General features: G+C 45.8%; 1 protein-coding gene across 3 annotated transcripts in view; it reads right to left on the bottom strand.

Annotated features, from left to right (window-relative positions):
* LOC119393202 (cystathionine beta-synthase) overlaps nucleotides 1-25,845 on the bottom strand; it is a 62,695-nt gene that overhangs the window by 2,314 nt on the left and 34,536 nt on the right. For 2 of the 3 annotated variants that reach the window (XM_037660053.2, XM_037660052.2), the window contains exons 2-13: nucleotides 19,344-19,482; nucleotides 17,784-17,890; nucleotides 17,043-17,177; nucleotides 15,404-15,618; nucleotides 12,263-12,424; nucleotides 11,169-11,294; nucleotides 7,614-7,698; nucleotides 6,697-6,880; nucleotides 5,056-5,190; nucleotides 3,524-3,632; nucleotides 2,520-2,604; nucleotides 1,496-1,555 (exon numbers count right to left, since the gene is read on the bottom strand). In XM_037660053.2, coding sequence (XP_037515981.1) covers nucleotides 1,496-1,555; nucleotides 2,520-2,604; nucleotides 3,524-3,632; nucleotides 5,056-5,190; nucleotides 6,697-6,880; nucleotides 7,614-7,698; nucleotides 11,169-11,294; nucleotides 12,263-12,424; nucleotides 15,404-15,618; nucleotides 17,043-17,177; nucleotides 17,784-17,890; nucleotides 19,344-19,482 — 1,542 coding nt within the window. The remainder of the gene's footprint in view (nucleotides 1-1,495; nucleotides 1,556-2,519; nucleotides 2,605-3,523; nucleotides 3,633-5,055; nucleotides 5,191-6,696; nucleotides 6,881-7,613; nucleotides 7,699-11,168; nucleotides 11,295-12,262; nucleotides 12,425-15,403; nucleotides 15,619-17,042; nucleotides 17,178-17,783; nucleotides 17,891-19,343; nucleotides 19,483-25,845) is intronic. The other variant, XM_037660054.2, reaches the window with a different exon arrangement.

Raw genomic sequence — 25,845 nt, 5'->3', positions numbered from 1 at the left:
TTGACAACGCCTGGCGGACAGACAGTCGTCCGCCGCTGCGACAAAATAACGTCGGGGCGTGCTATGAGAAAGTGGCTCCCACAAGACGAAAGAAGTTTGTACAAAACTACCTGGGTAATTGGAAAAAATAGTAAAGAATAACGTGGCACCTCATATTACCGAAAAATTTTAGCGTAAGTACGTTACCCGTTACAGTTCCAAAATTGTAACGGGTACGTTACAAAGTTGCTGAAAGAAGTAACGCGTTACCGGTAACGCCGTTACTTGTAACGCGTTACCTCCAAAACTGGACACATGTTACACATTGAAATAATGGCTATCTTGGCTTTCGCCACAAAGAACTACACCATAGGAAGTTCCGAAATGTGGCTGTCGAAACGTTCCGAAGGAACCACACACCATATTAACTGCGCATATGAGTGAATTGCTGAAGCGATATCTCTCGTAGTGAGTTATGCGAACATTTCGTGAACTATTTCACATCGCCTCGAACATTTTCATTTGAATAAGAGTTCTGACGGTATGCAGAACACACGTTGCGTTGACTCAGCAGCTATTGCGTTTCCCTGCTGAGCACAAAAGCAAACATTCCATTTGGGATAGCGATTGCCGCCTTCCAGTGTAAAACTGCCCAGTTGGAAAAAAAAAAAATCCGATGACCCACACTATGGCACCTTTCATAACCCCTGTGCTCGAATTGAACATTAAACCAGAACAATGTATACACTGGCAAGCGTAAAAAAGCAATTCAGGTGCTGTCATTCAAATGTTCAGGGGCAGTTCGGATATGAAGTCACGATTAATTGATTGTATTTAGCGTCCCAAAAAATGTGCCTAGGCGCGTCCCAAATGTTCCTGAGAGAGAGGCACTATGTGGGGGCTTCGATGATTTTTTTCTTATCTAGGGCCATTTAACGTGCTCGCAAAGCCCAGCGAGTGAACGTTGTTATTCGCTGCCTTAGCCATAATGCAGCCGCCGCGACCTGCAGGAGTCGAACAGGCAACCTCCTGCCCAGCTGCAAAAGACTTGCACGGCAGTGTGTCGTGCTTTGCAAGCATAATGAAAATCAGCCATAAAAATCTTTCTTCGTGCAATAAAACTTCCTCCCACCTTTTCGCTGCCGCTTAAAGACATAACTGAGACTTGACACGTTATGGCTTGCGTCGGCGGTGCTCTGACTTATGAGATGAAAGCGTAGCACATTTCTTGGTTTTTGTCACCTCCGATGTGGCACTGCTGGCTGCCCTTCTAATGTAGTTGAGCTGAGCGAAATGCACGAAGGACTAACGAGAAAGAACAGGACAAGTAGTGCGCAATAGTGCATGCCGCTCAGCTCAACTGCATTATCTAAGAATGTCGTAGCAACTAGCCCAAGTTAAAGCCTCTCTGGTTGCCTGTTGACAAAGGCTGTGACGACGCGTTAGAAGCACACGTCAAATAAAGGTGTGCTATCAATGAGGAAGACTACGTCCCGGTGTCTCGTTCGTCACTCACTTGGCCGTGGCAACCACGGATGAGGCGACAACGGTGCAGAAACGCTTGTTTGCTGGCTTTCTGAAATCACGCTCAAAAAAAGGAAAATGACGTATGTCGTCATTTAATTTGCTAGCATCACGAAACGCGATAACGATTACACGCATTGGAATACTGCATTGAAATTTCGAAGTAAATCCATTATATATATGCTGCCTGAATATCCGTGGAAGACATAGCTCGCTTTATTTATTTATTTATTTATTATTTATTTATTTATTTATTTATTTATTTATTTATTTATTTATCTTTTTATTTATTTATTTATTTATTTATTTATTTATTTATTTATTTATTTATTTATTTATTTATTTATTTATTTATTTATTTATGAGTGCTTCCAATATGGTCAGGGTACTATGCGTTCGGCTACAACTGCTTCCTAAGTATGTCACAGGCGCGTATGTTTACGTTCTGCGAGTGCAACGCAGTGCACGTAATAACGCAATATCCGAATTATGATTATTTTTCCTTTTCTATATATGGTGGGTGGGCCTTCAGCCTGTCAGTTATATTAATATGGAAGGTGTTTCTGTGGATGCGCACAAGCCAGAGGCATAAGAACACGTTATTATAAATGCAGCCGCTTCAGTTTTACATGAGAGCCACTAAGGTGCGCAACATGGGGACTCCGTGTTCTCGCTTCTCATTCCATTCCCCTCTACGAGGCGAGAAATTAAACACGCCTATTGTTCTGGTGAAAAATTGTCACACTGTTCAGTGCCAAGCGAGGGCGTTTCTAGAACAAGTTGAGATATTATATGTCGCTACCAAGAACACACACACACTGTCGCATTAGGCCTAAATACCGAAAAAAAAAAGACGAAAGGAATGCGAACGTTCAAAATGCAGTACCACCGACGTAACCAGGATGATAATATACAGAGGGGGAGAAGGGGTGTTCCTCCCTCCCCCTTGGCTATGCCTACGTGCAGGACACCCTCCTAGCCTTGCGCGTTCGAAGATTCGACGAGTATTAAGTCACCTTGCACTTGTTCCGCGACCACCAGGGCGAAGTGGCCATGTTCCAGCATCGTGGACAGCATGCCCAGGGTCGTATCCAGGGTCACCTGAAAGGCGTCGGTATGTCTTAGCCACTACGTAAGTATGTCGTCTAAAATGCCAGTACTGATATATATATACGTTGTAGCACGAAGGCTGATTATTGAATTTGAATGTAAATGTGAGACCGAAAATAAACCGGAACGATGTGCCTACAAGATGGTCGTCCACATCTAAGGCGAACACCTCATTAGTATTCAGGTCGGTAAAACTAGAACGTTTATCCTAGTTCACGAGGCAAATGTCCGTTATATGACGTCTAACCATGGTGTCGATGAGCACAATAATAATTCTACGGATTACGTATTAAACAAGAGCTTCTATCAGGTCTTGAATACTAATGATGTGTTCACCTTAGAGGTTGAAGTCCGTGTACATACAGTGCAACAACCTCTCCTTCTCTGCACTGCAGGGCACTACAGTATGGTAGTCGCACATCTCACGCGAGAGCACTGTAGCGCTACAGTGACAATTTCGCAGGCGTATCGGCCACGTATAGACAATAACAAACTTGTGTACTGTAGTGAGCAAATGGAAAAACGTGAATATTGACAGCACACATTAGATATTGTCCAATTCTAACGTGCGACTTGCTGATAAATAACACGTACTTCGCTAAAGTGAATAATAAATGGCGGGGAAAATGTGACGTTTCTATATCTATTGGTATACAGCGGAGTACAGCGGAAGACCGAAAGGATCACGAAAAGAAAAAGACTGTCATACGCACGTTCGCAGCACAAAGATACAAAGGAAATCTTTATGGATTTCCGAGAAAGAAAGCTTCTTAGTCGACAAAGGATTCGTCCTTGACGGGAATATTTTTCTGCAATCTTGGTCCAGGTGCTTTGTAGCATCGAAGGCAAGGAATAATCGTTACTCTAGCTGGATGCTAAGAAGAATGCCATCTTCAAAATGCTGACTTGCCTTTCTGAACTGGTCATACGCAGCCTTTGCAACCGGCGTCGTGGCGTCGATGCGCCGCGCCAGTATCTTAGACATTAAGTTTCCCAGTGAGACCATTCCGAGCACGGCTCTGAAAATAAAAGATAAGGTGTGATTTGTGGCATAACTGCAAGAACGAAAATAATAAGAACAATGTTATAAGCTGATAAAACTTCCATCGGCTAATTTCTGCTTACAGTTTAGGCGCGCTGACACGGGCCCAAACGACAGAGAACGGCATACACAAACGTGCTTTTCTCTACTTTTGCTCGTGCCTGCAACGCCTAGCTTTTTCTAACGTGAATCTCTACCCGCTAGCTCAACTCTCTGTCATTCTAGGATTGGTAATGAGAACTTAGTTTCTAAAAAGGCACCGTCAAACAAATATACAGGGTGTTTCAAGAAATGGGTCCGAAAATTCTAAAAAATCGGGTAAATGCGATATCTGTTCGACGCCTTCACAATTTACTTCTGCTGTAGCCGCAGGCATCTTAAGATTGCTTAAGACATAATTTGGGACGGTAATTAGGGAAGTTAAATTAATTAACTTTTTTTTTATTAGTGGAGTCACGCGATTATGTCAAATAGAAGAATCGAAGTCCTTCATGCGACAATGCAATTGCAGCTTTGAGGTTTCAAAAAGCGGCCTCTAGCAATAATTGCGAAGTAATAAAATTCAGCCAAATTCAGCGGCGAAACCAAAACCGAAACGCGGAAGCACGCAAGTGCCATATCCTTCTGAGACGTCCAGAATGAGTGAGCGTCGTTACATCAACCATCAACCAACTTCGTTGTGCGGGCTGCGCTAGCAATTATAGCACGTATGGCGCACATACGTTCACGAACGCGGAAGAACTACGCCCCTGTAATCGTTTTCGTGAACAGTGACTTCATTCTGGTCGTCTGCTTGTTGCGCTCATCGGTGCTTCGGTTTCGCCGTTGAATTTGGTTGAATTTCATTACGCCACAATAATTACTAGAGGCCACTTTTTCTATATACGATGGGTTCTTCGCATAAAGAACTTGCATTCTCCCATTTGACATAACCGCGTAACTCCTCTAATGAAAAAAAAGTCAACTTTCTTAATTATTCTCCCAAATGATGTCTTCAACTATTTTAAGATGTCTGCCGCTACAGAAAAAAGCAATTGTGAAGGCAGCGAGCAAATATCGCATTTTCCTGATCTTTGAGAATTTTCGGAAACAATTCTTGAAACACCCTGTATGACAACGTGATCCGGCCAGTAGGCCACCCGTTTCACGTCTTGACGAGCTTTGCAGTAAGGGCAAGATCAAAAGCAAGTAAAACGATGTCAGGGGTAGGCTATGTAGATGTAAACGCATTGAGCGGCCCTGTGAAGGCGGTACGAAGTGAAAGTATGTCGAACAGAGCGCCAAAATCTGAAACTTATCCGAATGCTTGGATTTTACAATGGCTGCGTGTGGCGCGTTGCAGTTCCTTTTCACTAGATGCACTTGATTTGTTCCAGAAGAAGGACAAGTCAATGGCTGACCCGCTTTCCTCAACGACTGGGACCTGGTCGATGCCTTCGGCACTCATTAGTTCCACGGCATCCTGGCAGCTCACGCTGGGCGTCACTGTCAGCGGTATGCGCAGCCGCAGAGAGCGCACAGTCTGGTTCCACCACCTGCATGCGCAAAGGATCATCATACTCCGGTTGCTCGTAGGGCACGTGCACATTTAACTCAAGCGGGTTGAGTTGACCAGCGTAAGCGGCCGGGTCAGCTCAGCCTGAAAGTTTAGCTGCCGACGGTAGCTGCGTCAGGTCGCGCCTGGTCAAGTCGACTGTGCGTGTGATGTTATTAGGTAAGCTATGAAAATGCCGTTTCATTCTGTCTCTTTTGTGTCTAAAGTCGACGTCTTACTGGACCTGCTAAGGTTAGGCCAGATGCCTAGAATACAGCTGTGTGAGTATTCTAGGACAGGATTGAGTCATACGCATGTCAGGTCCTTCTTTGGGTACAGTAGTTATGCGCAGTAAAGAAGTATAGGAGAACTAACTGCGCAATTCCTTTGAATTTCGAATTTTTCGTATTTCCTGTATTTCGACGCATATTCAAGAAACATCAGCGTATTAGGGACAGTCCGCTGCACCGAACGGATAAAACGCCTGGACGTGAAGCGCTGTGACATTATGCTAGATAAACATTTTCACTGCGACACACCAGTGACAATCTGGAATTATAACAAATTGAATAAATTGTCATATTTGTTTGTTAGCGATCTACATAGGCGTGCGCAGGGTTCCCCATCAGGGGGGGGGGGCGAAAGTTCATCGCAGCGCCCCCCCCCCCTCCTATTAAGTCAATGTACGAGGCAGATTTTGCGCCCCCCCTCTTAGGTGATTAGGGGGCGGCCACCCCCACTGCCCCTCCCCCCCCCCACCCCCCCGTGCGCACGCCTATGGCGATCTACATTGAACACATAAGTTGTTTTCATGATGCGACATTCTTATACCTCCCACGCCCTCATCCGTTAGCGAAAGATTTGGCTCCAGTCACATTATATGACCGCAAAATTCCGAAGGCGACATGACGACAGAAACAGCCTCATCGACCTCTGCGTACCTCACTTCTCAGGTTCTCTAAGTCCTTCCGACAACCTCAGCTATTGTCACACTACGTTTAAGCATTCAACGTGCGACCGCAGTGTCAGAATGCATAGCCTAACGAGCGGAAGAAGCGAAATTTGGGGGACGTGATACACATTCTCCGTGACACCTTGAATTTATCGCTAGACAAGAGTGCCCGCAACCTAAAAGGGTACAAGTGCCCATACGCTGCATACTAAGAACCATGAATGAAGCATGTGTGCGTATCGTTTGTAATGTCTCCTTTTCTTTGTATACCTAACGACCGATGTCTGCAAAGTTTGAGTAATACCTAGTGTTATCTCGCCAGAGCAGTGTGCCTATTTGTATCTATTCAGTGAATGCAATCATTTCTTGCACAAGAGTATCTTCTTACATACTCCTCCAGCATTCCGAACATGCCTGATAACGTCTCGGTTACGCAAAAATTACTACTTGAACTAGTAGGTCAAAAAGGCGGCTGGTTGTTTTACAGCCACCGAGACATAATGTGCTCGATTATGGCCAAGCCACTGCGGGCTGCAACTTAATACTTGAGCTCACCAATGCTTGGTGCTCATCTCGGAGTAGAGCGAGATGAATCCACGCTCGGCCATCCATCCGTCCGAGAGGAACTTGGTCATGTAGTTGCGCACACCGTCGGGCAGCACCACCACACACTTCTGGCCAGCTTTCAGCGACTTGGCCGCCACCACGGCTATGCTCATCGCCGACCCGCTGCTGCCGCCTGCGAACAAACAAGAACTGCAGACTCGACAATGCAGCTCCACACCAAGCACAGCTTTTAACAAATGTATTGAGGCTAAAGCCTTAAGTGGCTTTGCGCGGTGACCTTGAGCAAAACAAGTCAAGCGCCAAAAAGTGGTACAAAAGCCCAGTGGCCGCCTCCGAGCGAGCGGCATGGAGAAGGAACGAGCGGTGCGCGCTGACAAAACGCGGGACCTACGCCACCAGTGACGGCTTGCTGCGACGTCCATGTGACGTTGCTATTACATCACATATGACCGAAGTTGGTGATGCTATCATTACATCATGACACGATGCAATACGATGACGTCATCACATGACATCGTCGCTTGGTCAAAGGTGGACCGGGGGTGCTACTGTGGACAGTGTCCAGAATAGCACACCGATCCCGGAGTTAGTGCCTGTTAGTAGACTTCTGCCACGTGACTCCCGCGCCGGCAATACAAAGAAAAATGCGCACAGCGTGCCGCTGCTTGCCGCGCGGGACAGCGCCGCTTTCCGCGGTAGTCGCTGCTATCGCTCGACACGCTCAGTTAAACCGCGCTCAACAACGACATCCTTCGCATTAGACAAGCTGGCCTTTCAAACTGCCCAAGCACTGCCTTATGTATACAGTTCTCATACCTGCTTCAGGTAATTGACAAGACAAAGACAACTTTCTACGTAATTAGTTGAGACATTATGTCGTTATGGAAACAGGAACCCACACTCACCGCATAGGAGACCTTCCTGTCGGATCAACTTTCGGGCCATGAGGAAAGAATCCTTGTCGTTGCACTTGTACCATTTGTCTATCAGCTGTAATAAGTATAAGGGCGATGAACTCGCATGCTGATAAACCTCGTGAGAAGGCGCCAGCGGACATGACTGTAACGCATTGGGTAAAGCCTATTGCGGCGTGTGGAGTCAGTTAAAGTTTCTCCAGAAAACCTTCTTGGTAAAGTCAAGCGAGGTACTAAACGGGACAGAAAAGTTAGACGGGACGAGCGCTACTAACAACTGTGAACATTTATTCGAAAGCGTCGTTGCAGCTAGACACTATGCGCATGAGCACAAGACCTTCTCTGACCAGAAAAAAAAAATGCATACAGACGTGAGAAAAACCCCGTGACAACCTAACGTGTGCAAATGTATGCACAAAAAATTTGCAGTGGCTTAGCTCGGCTATGCCAGGATATACGTAGCGTTAGCAAAGGTTCAGCTGATTATTCTGATCTCTCCAGATTGTCTAGGAATAGCTTGATTGTCATGCTTACTGCTGCTCCAATGACACACATTCGGCCACATCGTTCAGAACCTGTAGACCTGGCGGCATGGCCGGGTAACGATACCCATTGGTAACGCTAAAGAGCGAAATGTTCTGCTTAACGAGAAAGTTCTTGAACGTTGTACAAACCCGCGCCACGGTTTCACCCCACTCAGGCGCCGCCACTAAACTCAACGTTTCACGCATGGCACTACTTAGCGGCGTCAAGTCTTTCATGTGCCATGTTTCACACACGTCGCACACGTATCCAAACGGATTGTTTACGAAGTCCGCCTCGAAGGTCCGAGTCGCACTGGCGCTTTCGCTAAGTTTCACAGTATAGGCAGTCGATCAGCGAGCCTTGACGTCATCGACGGCGTCTTGTTGTTGCTGCTGCAGAGGTGGTCGGGCATGTCGCTCAGCATCCTGGCGACGCCGCTTTGCTAGACGTTCCTCCCTTTCCTCCAGTGTCTCCGCAACACGTTTAGCCTTCCTCTGTTCATTCTTCGTACGCTGAACCGCTAATTGCCAGGCAACTACTTCGGGATCCGATGACATAACCTTCTCGGCTCTTCTGCGCCGTTGAGCAGCATTTGCGCTCTCCTTCTCCATGGCGTTACCCACCTGCAAACGCCAGTCAGAGGCGCTATCAAGCGGCACCAGCGCATTGTCAGACGGCGACTGCACAGCGAAGGCGAATAGCTGCGCGCGCCATGGCTACGACGTCACCCCTCTCGAATGCGCAGAGCAGCAGCGGCGAGTCGCGCGCGCCGGCGCCAGTCTGTCTGCCCGGCTACGCCGCCACTCCTCCCGCTCTCCGCCACCAGCAGCGGCGAGCCGCGCGTGGCGGTGGCGGAGAGCGCGTGAGATGCCCGCTCCGCACTCATCCTCGCGCATGCGCAGCACGGCTCATGATGACCCACACGAAATCGGCTCCGGCTAGGCAAGTGTAGCTAACGCTACAAAAAGGCGACGGAAATGTGAAGCGTACGCAGTTGGGTATCGATAGCCGCATTTAAATCTCGGCCTCGGCGGCCGCATTTCGGTGGAGGCGAAATGGCAGAGACCCCTGTACTTAGATTTAGGTACACGTTAAAGAACACCAGATGGTCAAAATTTCCGGAGCCCTCCACTACGGCGTCCCTCATAATCATATCGTGGTCTTGAGGCGCAATACCCCAACAATTAATATTACATTTATATTGGTTCTTGCACTTACGTTTTACTGCTTTTGTAATATTTTTGCTTTTAGAACGTTTTCTTAGTTCTTATTTTGTTAACTTTGTCGTTTTTTCGTAGTCAACTGCGTACTTACGCTTCACATTTCCACCTCCTTTTTTTGCGTGCATATATTCGCCACGTGTTATGTTGTCCCGAGGGTTTTTTCCACGCAAGCCTGCCCCCCCCCCCCCCCCTTTTTTTTTTGCTGGTCACCGAGGGTCTCGTGCGCATGCGCATACTGTCTAGATGCGGCGATGCTTTCCAATAAACGTCACAGTTGTTAGTAGTGCTCGTCCCGTCTATTGCGCTTCACTTAACCAGGTATGCATCACCAACTGGCCCAAACTTCTACTCTTCCAGAAAGCCTTCTTTGGGCTAAGAATTGCGAAAACAATGTACACATCCATTGGCGTAGTCGGCAGAAGGGGGGGTGCTAAATTCCATTACCCGAAATTCTTTAAATTTTGCATATATATATATATATATATATATATATATATATATATATATATATACAAACACACACGCCCACCCCTTTTCCTCGAGGGAAGAAGGTAAGAAGGTGGGTGAAGCCCCTACCCCCTCGCTGCGGCCGATGCCTAGGCCGGGGTTGAGGCCCACCCCGAATCAACTTTGCTGGACTTTATAAATAAAGTGATTTCTTCTTCTTCTTCTACGCCCATGTGAACATTAGTTCCTATACTTTGTACAGTCGTCAACACGCATGTCTAGAACGACGGCGCTCGGAACAGCGCGAGCGACATCCGACAGTTCGAAACGGGCCACCTCTGAGCATGCGTGGAGTCAATAATGTGCCCGCCTTGCAGTTTCCGACCTCGCCGCGGCAGGGACAACTGCTTTGGCCGTCAGGAGCACTGTCAACTGTATTGCGCCGAAAAAAAGGAGTGCAATCGCCCGGATCGGCACCTTTTATACTGCAAACTTATTTTCAGTTCGCGGTATCATATCATACCGAGAATGCCGAAGCAGTTCGCTTTTTTTTTTTGCTTTTTTTGCGCTAAACCCTTGAGAACACTTTCGACGGCCAAGCGGTGGTTGCATCCGCGGCGATGAACAAGGATCAAAAATGCAAAGGAGGCGCATCATAGGCGCCGCGCATGCTCTGATGTGGCTTATCTACGACTGCAGATGTCGCTCGTGCAGTTCCGAGCGTGACGCTTCGTCGTTCTAGATATGAGGGTTGACCACTGTACGTTCACATTAAGAGTCTTTCAGGTTGTGCTATTTCGGAGGAGCTCTCTGTGATATGTTCACTTCGTTCGTATACTTGTGTATTCAGCTTTGTGAAGGCGTTTTGGACTAGGCGGTTGCGTTCTCTTGCTGTACCCGACGCAAACCCAGTGTTGAAGTTCTCTCTAAGCTTATTTCATATACTTTCGTCCCACCTATACATTGTTAAGAAGCGTGTGTTGTGAACAATGTACAGCGAGGCTTCACCAAAAAAATCATAAGTTTTTGCAAATTTATTGCGCCATATTCCTCCGTAGAAGAATGAAATTTTGCATAAACTACGTTCCACTCTAAACGATTTGCTTCATCTCAGCTTCATAAATATGTATTCAGTCTACATACATACATTACACACACATATATATATATATATATATATATATATATATATATATATATATATATATATATATATATATATATATATTGCTTTTCCTGCTATAACACCTATCGGGATTAGAGGTATATCTAGTTGATGATAATAATTAAAAAACTCGCTGTTACACAATGCATTGTGCGTAAACATCAGAAATGAGAAGTGAAAACTTACGCTTCTGTCGAGGACTGTGGGTACGAAGTCGTAGCCGATGCCTTCGACCTCGTACATCGTCACAGAAGGGTCGTTGGGTTCAGCATCGACGGCCAACTCCGAGCCGTGCGGATCAACGCCCACAATCTGCAACACGAAAAAAAAGTTTGGAGGAATACCTTAATTCGAGGCGTTTATATGCTGGAATTTGTACTCGATAACTAGAAGCGCACTTTTTTTTTAACTGATGGACAACTAAATCAGCGGGCTGATATTGATTGAAGACGACGTTGCTGTTTTAAAGCGGGTAGGCAACATTAAGCTACAATGGTAGTAAACAAACAACGAGAACTCAGCTCCATTTTCCCTCCTCACGCTTACAACGCTTTTAAATGCGTGCCTGAAGTCACGATGCCCTCCCATCACGTAGTGTCGTCTCTCTCAGTTTTGTTATCGATTTCCGCCGCCACCCTTGTTGCGCGTTACTGCTGTTGCGGGCTAATGCGTTGGAACGGAAGCAAGCACCGCTACGCAGTCAGCTTGTGCACACAACGCTTAGAGTCCGGATAAATGTGTCATAATAAATTTAATGAATACAGGCGCCGCCAGGTACATATGTTCTGGAAAATAGTGAGTTTGGCTAAAGAATAAGGCGTGAGCTACAGGGTTTGATATCAGGTAACAAAAGAGAGGATGAACAGTTGAGGGAGATATCAGGCATATAGTAACGCAATACTGTTAGCAGCAAAATACAACATAAATGCTTTAGAAGTGCTTTGAAACACCCCTGAACAGGGTATCTTGCATGTCTTGGCTATATACAACTTCTGACGCAAGGGAAGGTCCTGAAAAATCTGCCGTGTATCGATGGCGACTGGCACATGTAGCGCAGAAGAGGCGTATAAAATTCAAGCTTCGGTGGCCCGCAGGCTTGGCTTGCCGTGCTACGTGGCACTGAACCGGGAGCGTGATTCCCGCACAACCAAAAAAAAGTTCTTTTCCATTCAATTAAATTCTTCGGTGTCGAGTCCGTGTATGCAATCGAAGTACGTTCAGTAATGCAATAAACACTACAGCAGTCAAAGTATGAACGACGAAGTGTTTATTGTTTGTACCTGAACGTTGGGGAGGCGCTCCTTGAGCTTCCTCGCGACGCCAGTGGCCGTGCCGCCAGTGCCGGCGCCCAGGACCACCATGTCCAGGTGGCCGCCGCACTGGTCCAGTATCTCCTCGGCCGTCGTGTCGTAATGCGCCAAGGGGTTGCCGGGGTTCCGGTACTGCAAGGTGTCAGGAGCGTCGTTTCGACACTCTGCTAAGGCCCCTCAATTGCATGATGTCACAGAAAATGAAGCAAACAAAACAATCGGATGATAATCGTAAAACTGAAGCGATAGTGTCACGGTATATAGAACGGCTAATGAGATATCCTGCTTGGCCAAAGTGGTATGGTTAACTCTATTGGTTAACGTTATGATGCGTGCATCTTCACAGAGGTGGGTCCATATCAGAGTGCACCGAAGAGATAATTTTCGACAAGGAGGTTAACAAAAATGCTGGAGCGGAAATTACGTCCCGAAAGTGAAGCCACACCTCCGCCATCTAACCATGGGCACAACAAAACGTCAGCGTAGGACGAAGAAAACATACCGATTCCCTCACACGCCCTGTGAGTCTAACACGGCTTGAGACAGATATTGTTCAATGCGTCTCTTTTTGTCACCGTTTCCTTAAGAACCCTCGAATCGAAGTCTCGGCAAATTTTATTGTAGATCACGTTACCGATACTCATCCGGATACATTATTTCGTTGGGAACAACAATCTCTTTATTTTATAATTAACATAGCACTTCCGTTAGCAGAACAAAAGCACTTTATCTAATCGGGCATAACACGAAAATATTATGTTTCCGTGCTAAAGTATGGGCCAATGCTGGATTCACATTTGTTGCCTTGTTTATGCGAGAACTTCCACTCCAGAAGTTTTTTTTTTATTTATTCAAGTACCCTAAAGGCCCGAAGGCATTACATAGAAGGGACAGAACTATGAATAATACAGCATAACGCAGTTTCAAACAAACAGAACTCAGGGAAAAAATATCTAAGATAGTACAGCAATACTTTCGTGGCAGCAATATCAATGTCCTATGAAAGTAAATAATGTGCAGATATTAAATTTAGCTGTAATTCAAACACCTCAGACATTTACGAATGCTCGAACAATGCATGCGGCACTGCAACCAAAAGTACGACTCAACACAGTTTTTTTTAACAAACAGAGCTAAGCAAAAAAAAAATATCCTTTTTTTTTGCTAGTACAGTAATACCTATGTTGCAGCAATATCAGTATGTCTTATGAAAGTAAATAAACGTGTAAATATTACCAATAACAGTAATCCAAACACCTCAGACATATACAAATGATTGAGCAATAAATACACGTGACACCAAAATGCAACTACGAAAAAAAGAATTACGAATTGAATTTTAATGTGCAATGTGTCAAGAAGAGAGCAAAAAGAGGAAGTTTGACATGCAAAAATTTAACCTTTAAAGTAACATTTTCGACTATTTACGAATGCATTATGATTAGTAACACCTGCAATGTCAGCAGGAAGCGATTCCAGTAACGGATGGCAAGTAGTAGCGAGGAGTTAAAGAAAAGATTGGTACGGGCGAAGATGGGCTCGACTTTAAGCTGATGATGAAGTCGCGAGGATACACGATGGGCTTGTTTGATACGAAAAGCAGCGCTTAATGACTGATTGTTATAAATCTTATGAAAAAATGAAAGAAGCGTGACCAGCCTACGTTTTTCCAGAGGAACAAGATCAACTGAAGATTTAATTTCTGTTATACTTGATGTTCGCAGGTTGTTTTTGGTGATAAATCGAGCAGCTTTATTTTGTCACGATTTCAATTTATGAATGATGTATGCCTGATGCAGGTTCCAGGTTAGTGATGCATATTCGATTTTCGAACGTACCAAAGTGTTGTAAGCGCGAAGTTTAGTGGTGGTATTCGCTAAACTTAAGATTCGCCGAACGAAGCCAAGTGTTCTAGATGCTTTGCTAACCATGGCGTCTATGTGGGTGTTTCATGACAAATCAGATGGCAAATGAAGCCCAAGTACTTGAGCATGATAGAGCATGCTGAGGCTATGGACGTATTTTTTAATGTGTAGTTGGATAATGCAGGGTTAGATTTTGTCGAGAATCGAATGGCTTTGGTCTTGTTGACGTTAATTTCCATTTGCCAATCTTCACGTCATTTACCGAGTTTTTCTAAATACGATTGCAAGTAGCAAGCATTCATAGCACTAGTATTTTCTCTATAAATTACGCAATCATCAGCAAATAATCTCACTGTAGAACACAAACCATTAGCAATATCATTAATATCAATTAAAAACAGGATGGGTCCGAGTACGGAGCCCTGAGGGACACCAGATGTAACAGAGCAACGGGAAGAGTGATCATTTACAAAAACTGATTCGTAGCGACTAGTTAAGAAAATTGGTGATCCACTTAATAATTCTCATATTGATGCTGAGGCATGTTAGCTTGTGTATTAGGTGCAAGTGAGGAACCTTGTCGAAGGCCTTCGTAAAATCGACAAATATAGCATCAGCATCATGTAATGAATGAATAGAGTGGTGGAGGTCAGTGATCAATTCAAAGAGTTGCGTCTCACAGGATCGACCGCACAAAAATCCATGCTGATTTATAAAAAAAAAATTAGGTTCTGTTAAGAACTTCATGACAGCGGATGAAATGATATGTTCCAGAATTTTGCAGCACGTGCTTGTTAAAGAAATCAGTCTGCAGTTAGAGGCGTTGGACGGGTCACCAGGTTTAAAGAAGGGAATCACACGAGCCTGTTTCCAATCGCTTGGAACACATCCCGTGTCAATGGATTGTTGAAGTAGGGCGGCAAAAATTTTACATATCGCAGGTTTGGTTAGTTTGAGTAGCTTAGAGCGTATGCCATCAGGACCAGGTTTAAAACGTCCTTGGTCTTCAACCTAGAAATACAACAGGACGACACATGCAACGATTTTCTTTGCGCCTATATGAATGCATCACAATACATTTTGAGACAGTATTTTGGGAAGCACTACCAGTTCTGAAAAGTTCGTGAGTACGTATGTCTGTGTGTGTGTTTGGGGGGGGGGGGGGGAGGTGGCTTGTCGAGGTGAAAGCACAGGCGGCTGCAGAGTCACGACGACGAATGTTTTCGCAATAAAAGGAGCAACCCACCTGATCGAGGATGACGGCGCCCGGGATTTCTCGGCAGAGGCTGAAGGCGACCGAGATGTGAGACTCGGGCGAATCGTAGCGTGCGCTTGTCGGCGTGCGCACTATCTCGGCGCCCAGCGCACGAAGCACGTCCACCTTCTCGCGGCTCATCTTCTCCGGCAGCACGATGATGCAGCGGTAGCCCCGAATGGCCGCCGCCATTGCCAGACCGATGCCTGCGCAGCGGTACAAGCGGCATCCCTATGTCCTAGGTTGCTTGGTTGGTTTACGCACTGTAACGTCCCCAAAAAGACTCGAGCTATTCGAGGCGCCATAGCGGAGGGCTCCAGATAATTTCGACCACCCGGGGTTCTTTAACGCGCGCTGAAATCGTACGGTAGACGGGCCTGTAGCATTTCGTCTCCTTCGAAATGCGACCACCGTGGCCGGGATCGAACCCGCGTCTTTCGAGTCAGCAGCGAAGCACCGTAGCCACTGTGTGAACGCGGCGGCCTGTATGCTATGTCCTAAACAACAGACTTTATTGTGACATCTCAAGTATATTTACCTATATTAAGCCCGAACCATTACGATGCGAAACGTATATTATGTCCGCTGTTAAGCACGGGAACAGGACGCTTGACGAAGTGCAATTAGTGGCTGGTTGGTGGACATAATACGTTAGACAGTTTAAGCGCCACTGTAAAAGAAACAGCCAGTGCAACATATAATACTTCTAGAAAAATAAAAATTAAGAACACCTGACGGAACTATGACACCTTGGGAAGGCTCCTCTCTTAGTCACTGAAATACATGCACGCTGAGAGATAAAATTTTGGTGTAAGCAATTGGAAGAAACGTGCTGATCGCAGTTCATGTAAAAAATGACAGAAAATGTTGCGAAACACTAAGAAAGAAGACGAGATTTCGGGGGATCACCTTCCTGACAAGAGAACGTAGATGTTCGAAAAGTTTGACCTGGCGCAACACGAAGAACTTTGACCGCATAATTAATGTCTGCGGCACCTTGACTGCACACTGCAGATGTCACTAACGTCCTTAAAGGAACACTAAAGAGAAAAACGTTTTTTTTCCTCGCATTAGTAAATTACGCTTTCACGATGCCAAAAACACCACACTTGCTGCGAGAAAGACGTTTGGTAGGCGAGCAAACGCCCAAAAAGAAAATGCGGGTGCGACACCACCCTCAGGTTCCCCGCACCAGTCAGTGTGACGACATAGATTTTGACGGCGTCTAATCGGGCCTACGTAGTTCCTCATCAGTATAAATTAAGCATATTGTCTTCTGAGGGAGCCGCAGACTTAACGTATACCAAGTTTCGTGGGCCTTCGTTGAGCCAATGAGGCCAAAAAAGGACACTTTTAAATCCGTGACATCACCATCGGAGATTTCGGCTAAAGCTTTGACATTAATTTTCTCATTTATTATTAAAGCTATAGTGGTGAAATTAACGACGCTAGAGTTGTCATAGCATAATTTATCAGTCTAAACTAATTTGTTGTTTCACTTCAGTGTCGCTTTAGCGTTGTAGAAAGCCGTTACAAGATTTCGACTTGCGAGTCCGCATAAAGTAGGCGTCGTAGTACTGCTGATCGTATAGAGCAGCACTGGATCACAGCGGCAAAGGCGCATGCTCACCCGTGTTTCCCGAAGTGGGCTCAATGATGACCGAGCCGGGCTTGAGGATGCCGTCCCTCTCGGCCTCCTCCACCATTCGCAGCCCGATGCGGTCCTTGATGCTGCCCCCAGGGTTGAAGAACTCGCATTTAGCCACTGCGCATATGTGAGTGCACGCATCTGAACACTACCGAAAATCTGCATACCGTCTTGGCTTCGTTGTCCTTTACTGAAGGTCGGCAAGAAGCTATACGTCCACGCGCGTCATGACCACGAGCATGTTGTCGATCCCATGGCCGTATCCTTGCCTCCGATGACGTAATTTGCCGAGAGAAGAGCGAGCGCCTTATAGCTGTCTTTCAAATGGAACTGTATAGCCCCCGCCGAGAGCAGTGCTTTTACATTTGGCTCACACGTTCACAGGAGTCTCGACTACCGATCGGAAGCCTTTTCTGACCATGTCCAAACTGTTTCCCACGCCCTATTATCCACGCGCCACGCCCATTGGGTTTGTTACGTTTTGTTGCTCGCTCTTTGGGAGTAGACATGCAAATTCAAGCTACCAATTCGCAGGGGCAGAAACTTTCCTGGAGCTACGTCTTTTTAACGTACTTCGTTTTTGGAAGCGTATGTAAAAAAATGAATTAAAGCTACAAACTGGAGAAGCGGCGAAAGGCGGGCTAGTTGGTACATAACTTAAAACTTGACGGCGCAGCTCTAACCGGACTCGATTCGTCTTACGTCGCTTACCGAGGTACTTACACAGCTCGCATTCCAAGCCATACTCTTTGCTAATCCTGTTTATGCGAACCATCGGTGTTTCTCCAACGTGATGGAGGATGTCTGGGTAGACCTTCGGCTTGGGTGTTCTGTAAAAAAAAGAGAAAAAAAAAGAAGTCGTGCAACACAGTGGTCACAAGGCTGTTAAACAGGCGAAGAAACAGCAACTTCTGGCAATTTATCCTTTCCCCTTCAATTTCCTTTCGTCTGATTATTTGCGCAATTTAAGTGAACATAATTATCTTCGCTAATGGTTTGTCTGGCTTCATTGTCTGTCATTTCGTATGATAGTGCTTAACAAAAAATTATCCCCTTGGTCTCCCATATTTTTTACATTCGTGATTCGACATAAGGCATATATATATATATATATATATATATATATATATATATATATATATAACACATTTCTCACTATCAGAAATGGGCTGCTTTAAACACAAAACACGAAGGAAGCACAGCGACATAAACGTTGCGAGGCAAATCCTACAGTCCTACAATCCTACATCCTACAGTCCTACAAATCCGTTCGATAAACCTCTTCGGATCGGCTAAATTAGAGAAACACATTTTCGAAACGATCTCGCCCGAGTTGGGCCGTTTCAACGTTTCCTTAGGCCACGACTAGTTGCGATCCGAACGCATCACGGTAGATGCTTGTCGTTGTTACGAGCGTTATAGACGGCCTTTTCCCGATTCCATAAAAAGAGAATTTTCCGGATTAAGGGTCGGGTTCCAGGGGCGCTGAAATATTTTCTCGACTGCCTTCTGCAGCACTGGAATGAGTGTGGTATTGAATACGGAGATGAACGCGAAAAAAATGATAAACATTGGTGCACGAAAACAACCTTTTAGTCTTCAAGTTTCAAAATGTGAGCAGACTACGAGGAAAAAAACGTCCCATTCCGCATTTCTCTCTGTCAGTGACGTCACTGGTTCAATCAGCGCGCCTCTTATAGAGACATACCGGAAGTCTCGCTTCATGGTTGTCGCTATGCAGCGCGTGTTGCAATCGTTTTCAAACCGTGATACATAAAAGATATTTTCTTATCTCGTAAAGTAAAAACATAATATTTTTCTATTTTTAAGCGCACAGTAGAGTGACCAAGCTGGGACCACACGAATGTCACGTGTGACTTTGCTTGTCAAGCTAATAAGAACGCAAAGCCACTGGCGCCACTTTGACATGACGAAACGTCACTTTCGATGCCAAAAATCGCCGTTGTGCGTCGCTGTAGTCGGAGCAGGAGGTGGTTTCTCTGCTCAAATAAAATTACAATTCCCTTATTCCCGGCACTCCTACCTGTCCTGAGAAATCTCAGCATTCCGGAGTGTACACCAGAACAAGCAATGAGAACGGCATGCCTAAACTGTGTGGCAAGGCACCGTTAATTCTATGTATCTATTCTATGTATAGAAAGTGCTATGTGGACGTCGCTGCGTTGAAGACATATCTTCATGGCCAAAAATAGAAAAAAGTATCATGCCGATGTTCACAGAAAGTTGTTGCTTTAAGGTGCAATAGTTTATCAGAGTGCCCACTTGGTGACATGTCGATGTGGAGATTCTTCGACTGGCTTTCCCAGCTGCCAAGAGCAGACGCTGTTCTTGTCCGGAAACACGATGCTCTCGGTGTCATGCGTGCAGTATTTTGTCCACGAAACTTGTGGTGAGCAGTCACCTACGCAAAAAAAAAAGAAAAAAAAAGAAGAGAACGTTACCGCCACTCGTCCTGCCAGACGGCATAAATGCAAGGCTCAGCGCTGCGAAGTTTTCAGCTCGTGACCAGCTATTCATTGCCACCAGCCTTTAATTTTAGTTACTTACAGCCAATAAGCGCAACTAGCAGACTACCAGAATTACGTCTCTGGTTGCCACAATTATTATTTTCGTGTTTGTTCTGCATTCGTTAACCTACATGTGTCATGCGATGCGCAGAACACACACTCACGAAGCAAAGTATATCCAGCCATGGTTATTGTAACGACGCTCGCTCGTTCCGGACGTCTCTGAAAGTATGGCAGTGGCGCTCGTCGGCGTTTCGGTTTTGGTTTCGCCGCCGCAATTGCTCGGAATTCATCACTGCAAAATTTACCACTCGTCGCTTTTTGGAAATATCAAAGCGGCAATGGACTCTTCGCAAGAAATTCTTCAATTATCCCATTTGACCTAACCACCTGTCTCCATAATAAAAAAATCTAATTCTTTAATTACTGCCGTAACCGATGTCTCTCGCCATTTTGAAATGTTTGCCGCCACAGAAGTAGCAATTGTGAAGGCAGCGAACAAACATTGCATTTTCCTAATTTTTGAGGATTTTCGAACACATTTCTTGAAACACCTTGTATAGTGTACGTGCGTGCGTGCCTGTGCATACTATAGGTCAAGAAGGCTTCGCTTCAAGTGCAGACAACAGGCCGCGGGATTTGTGACGTCATGTGGGCAATAGACTCCCGTATTAGAAATGGCAGCAGAGGCATTCTATATTCCTTTGCCAAAGCGCTGCCCACACTTTTGAGTATCGCAGAAGTATGACGTGCAGGCTGCGATTCGCGATGCTCAAAGTCAAACAATATACCACAGCCAGTTTTTGCTGACTACTTTACAGAACATCGATTCCCAAAGTGCGTGGAATCTGACGTATTATTTAAATGCACTCTCCATCCATCCATCCATCCATCAGCGTCATATAGATGACGTGCCGTGCATGTCATCTATATGTCATGTGTGTGTCATGCCGCGCACGCCATCGGTGAGCGCCTTTGACGAAGGTGCGCTCATATGACGTGGTACACGTTATTGTAAAATAGTCTTGCCGCTAACGCTCTGCGCATGTGCTGAGCCTCGCGTAGGTGTAGGCAGAGGCGCCTCTGATGGCAGTGTGCGGCAAGAAATAGTTACTGTATATGCTACTTTTAGGTGGCAGTGTTGCGCGTCTGTCTTCCGAACGCCGCTAGCACCCATGCGTTGCGGAGAAGCTGATGCTCGGGCCAATTTTTGTATTTCTCGACGCCGCCGCTACAGCGAACTAGATCGACGCTAGTCATCGACAGTCAAGTTAATCAGCGGCCTTCGACACGCCAAGCATGTCCGTCGGCGACGCGGTAGATATGTCACCTGCAGAAATAGAGTGCCGCTTCGCCGCATAGCTGTCGATGTGGCTTCGGCTCCCAGCATCAACAGTTAACTTTCCACACAATTTCATTCTTTTTACCATTTTACGTCTACGTTTGAGCTAAACAACACTTGCGCACGGTCAAAAGCGTGCGATTAGCAACCGGAAAGCAGACAGTGCTCCACTTTTTTTGTTGTTTGTTCTATATACTATGTAGACTGCGCAGGATGCTTCGCTTAGCTAAGAGATAACGGCACAGACAAACACTTCTTCAGCGCATTACCGTGTACAAGAGGGGGCCCAGCGAGATAACACACTGCGGTTCGGAGCCCCTACTGCACGTGAAGACTTGGCTCAGTCCCAACAGTCGTGTTTGCTTTTCACTTACCGCCTCTTCTACATCTTTGGTCACGTGGACCGGTACTTTGCTGTAATTTCCATCCGCGTGTCCCGCGCACGGCCAACCTCCTCTCTGCTAATTTGGAATTGCATTAGTTCGAGGACACTGTGCCTTGAAAAACGTATTACAAGTTAAATCTGCGATTTAATCTCTACATGGACAAGGCAGGATGGATGGGGTGGGGTGAGGAATGATCTGCCAAATAACATCTCATCGTGCATACGCATACATGCATTTGCTGACGACTGCATCGTTTATCTTTCAATAAAAAGTGGTGATGACACTTTCTCGCTCTAAAGTGACGTAGGTTGCATTAGTGACGGGTGTAAAGCATGGCTACTGAGTATTAACGTTCACAAATTCAACTATCTCTTTTACGCAAAAATCACCTCGTTCGCACTTTTCTTAAGCTATTAATAACGATACATGGGCTATAACCACGCGATATTACAGTCGGCACTCGATTAAAGGAAGTGATGATCAGGCTCGAATTATTTCATTAAATCGGGAAATTCGTAAAATCGAGAAAGGTGACGTAGTGACACCCAAAGGCTACCACGTCATTTTTTTGCTGCGAACCATCGCCTGCGCATGTACAAAACCGTCAAGGGCAGCCCGAGAGCAACCCGAGACGCTCAAAGACCTGCGTGTGACACAACAAGGAAAAAAATTCGGCAGATCCCACGTATCGTGGGAATCGATGTTATCCGAAGCATGCGGCGGGAAGGTGACTGCGGCGTAATTTTTTTTACGGAGAGAAACGTTACAGAATGACGCGAAACATTTGTATAAATTTGATACGCACACATATATGTCGAAGAGCCGCATATGTGTTACATAACCAGTTGTTTACACTTGGGTAACGCTGCCAACGGCCACGTGGATATTACCAACACCAGAAGCGGTAAGCTGATATGTAGTGCTTATACTTGTCCCTTGTGATAGAGAACGCATGCACGTTTCACGAACCCGTGTGCATGTGCGGAAGAGGTTCTTGACAGTTCTTGAACAAGGTCATCATCACCGTGATCAGTGAGGACGGTGATGATGAGTTGTTATCGGACCCAGTCGTGATCGCGGTGACGAGGGGTCCATGCTTAGTGAAGCATGAGATATATACTACAGCTGTTGGAAATCGTGGATGCCTCAGTCATTTCGTCGACAAATTGTCTGTCGATAGAGCCGACGACATATCGGAACCTGAAGTCATCCTTCGCGTTGGTGAGGTATAGGCCGTCGAGGCTGGTAGGCCTGGATAGTGCTACGTAGACCAACATCAGTGGATGGCGCCTGTCGTATTCGTAGACTACCTGAGCGTATGTGCATGGCCTACGTAGCCTAGTCTACAAAGCGGCTGTCAATCAATCTGGCATCATCCTCGGTCATGATGAGGCAATCGCCCAGCCATGTAAGAAATGAAGAGGACAATGGGTCGTTCTGGCGGACTAAGTGCACTTTACGGTGCGATGATGTGAATATCATATGTTCGTTAATGTATTCCTCCGGGGTCGAGCAGTGCTTCAATATAGTTTGCTGAATCATAGGAATACAAATGTAATGTTTATTAGACTGTTGTGAAAGTGGAGCCAACACTGGAACCATAGGACGCATGTATCATAGGACGCATGATACATGCGTCCTATTCTCATAGGACGTATGTATCATAGGAGTACATATGTAGTGTTTATTGCTTTCAAGATTGTAAAATTAGATAGCCACCACCACAACCACAATTGACGTTGCACCAACATTACGCCTACATAGGCTGTTTTTCCAAACCAGTTTATAGACCTGACGTGGCTCTGTGGTAGAATACCCGATTGCCACGCAGAATGCTTGGGTTCGATTCCTGGTGGGATCCTAATTTCTTTCCATTCGTCGGGTCAACGCTGCCGGTGTCGGTTTTTCTTAAAGCTCTCGCATTTAAGTTACCAATGTCTGTTCTCGCCGTTCCTGGGTAGATATAAACTGTCAATCGTCTGTGGCGCATATCCGTGCAACGCGGCCCGTGGTAAACGGGTATGTGCCACACGTGTCTAGAGGAAAGGGTTTGACGACCTACGCGACAGGACTTTCACGTTATTCATGCCATGACCCGACAGTCATATTCGTCAAATTCTCTTACCCTCCCATGCCAATTTTGGTCTACACCAAGTTAAGGAGGCGATCATGAGAGCACCCAGACGTAGATAGATAGATAGATACGTAGGCAGAAACGCTCAAAGTGCCAAAGGTTCGCTAAGAAATGCTTCGCATTTAATAACCGCTTTCTTATTTATTTTGAAAAGAAACTTCGTTAAATCGAGTTTTCGGGTTGTTGACTAGATTGCACCTTTAGGCGCCTGTCGGAGAAATAAAATTTCTTCGTTAGATCGGGAACCTCGTAAAATCGGGATTCGTTAGATCGAGTTTTAGCTGCAGTACCTGCGCGTCCACCTTACACTAAATATTTCTTCGGCCTATCATATAACCCCCATTTCTGCTAATGCTTCCAGAACATTACGGTTTCTTTGGCACAACTTACAGAACAGTACCCCTGACGTGAGTGAAAACGCCTATAACACATTTGTGAGGCCGGAGTCAGAGCACGCTTCATCCAACTGGTCAGCTCATCAGAAATACCTAACAAACGAGTTAGGAACCGATCCAGAACAGAGCTTGTCGTTTTATCTCGCGGAATCATAATTCATTATCAACCAGTTAAATCTCGAACTTTCAATCCACCCAATAAAAAAATATGAAGTTTACACTAGCCGTGTAACAGCGAAGCCGCTCGATCTTAGGGGCTTAACGTATCTTGGCCGATGCTAGGTCTTTCCTTGGCGTAGACAGAGTAGAGTCGAACCACAGGCTGTCACAGGCCTTTCAAGAATGTCCAAACTTCAGCGCCAGAAACTAACGTGCAAACCTGGCTGTGGCAACCCCTCCAGAAGCGCGGGCATTTCGTCGCTCGTACTCGGCTCGCGCTACACCGAGCAAACTCGGCGCGGCGGCTGCGCGGACTGTCTCCGTCGGTGGACGTTTCATGGCGGTCGGCTGCTCCCCACCGGCTAGGCGAGGAGGGTTTTTTGCATATGCGGACGTTTTACCTCGAGCTTGAAGAGCTTCGCTCTTAAACCTGTCGAGACATTGTCCTTTTATTTCATAAGTACGCCCATGTCACTCGGTCTCCGCTTGTCCGATTACAACGTCGCTCTTACTTATCGCATAGGTTACGTAATAACTACAGCGGCACCCGGATTCACGGCACTACATGTGCTTTTAACCTCTCGTCAATCCCGCGCGAAATCCGCCTGTGGAACGATCTTCCGAGCTGCATCACACGACACCTTTCGGACGCACCTGCTCAAACACTCCATTGATAAAGCTTAGAACGTCCGTTTTCTTACATGATTCGTACTTTTTTTTCTTTTAGCCACTTGAGGCTATTGCTTATGGTTTGGCTCTGTTGAGGCGCAGGTGTCGGCGTATACCTACAGCCTGTGCCAACTGTGTATATGCAATACTTCATGTATTTCCATTATTGTATTTCATGACGCATAGTTATCGTACTGTGCATTATTTCATTTCTTCTGAATTGTAATATCTTGTAATCTAACATCTCAGATCAATGTTGATGTACTTAGCATTATGTTTTTTTTTAATTGGTAGCCAACTTTGCACATACTTTTGTATTCAACCCCCTTTACACAATGCCTCCATTGAGTCCCTTAAGGTATAAGTAAAATAACAAATAAAACAAAATAAAATAAAGTAGAATGAATGAATGAATGAATGAATGAATGAATGAATGGTCCGGGAATTGTTCATTCAGCCATATGCTGTTCTCTTTTTCTCCTATCCGTATACAGACTGTGTCGGATGAGACCATGAAATAAATTTATTTATAAAACCTCACCGAATACCTCTCCTTTAAACGCATATTATCAGCAATGGTCGATGAGATTAAAGCGACATGTGCGTTATGAATGACAACGCAGTTGGGGGGAGGGGGGGATTCAAATTAATTTTGACCTTCCGATTTGTTCCAAGTGCACACCCAGAGTGCTGCACACGAGCGCTTTTGGACCACATTCCTATAAAAACGAGGTCCCACCTAAGCCGGAGATAGAACCCGCGATATGATGCTTAGTAGCAAAACGCTATGGTCAGTGGACCGGCAACACGGGTCACGCATGTATAGCACGCGGAAGAGCACGGCTTAAAACGACGGCGACGCGCTTCGAGTGTCCGTGTATAAACATATACCGTAGCGGCGCAAAGCTCGGAAAAAAAAAGAGGCACAGAAGGAAAGGAAAGAAAGACAGGCGCGCTACTGTCTTTAGCAATTCGCCCAAGAAAAAATTTTCCTGTCCGTGTACCATTGCTATCCAAATAAAATGGCAGCTGTACTTAGCGCAGTGTTGGCATAGCTGCCAAATGATGAGACTCTTCTGTGTAGACGTCAGAATATCGATCTGTGAAGGCGGAATCCTTGTGCGTCTTATGCGAAGGTGGCCTTGAACAATATTGCGGCGTGAGAACGAAAC

The sequence above is a fragment of the Rhipicephalus sanguineus genome, chromosome 5 (genome assembly GCF_013339695.2).
Source record: "Rhipicephalus sanguineus isolate Rsan-2018 chromosome 5, BIME_Rsan_1.4, whole genome shotgun sequence".
In the NCBI taxonomy this organism is placed as follows: domain Eukaryota; kingdom Metazoa; phylum Arthropoda; class Arachnida; order Ixodida; family Ixodidae; genus Rhipicephalus; species Rhipicephalus sanguineus.
This window is presented reverse-complemented; position numbering and strand designations above follow the sequence as displayed.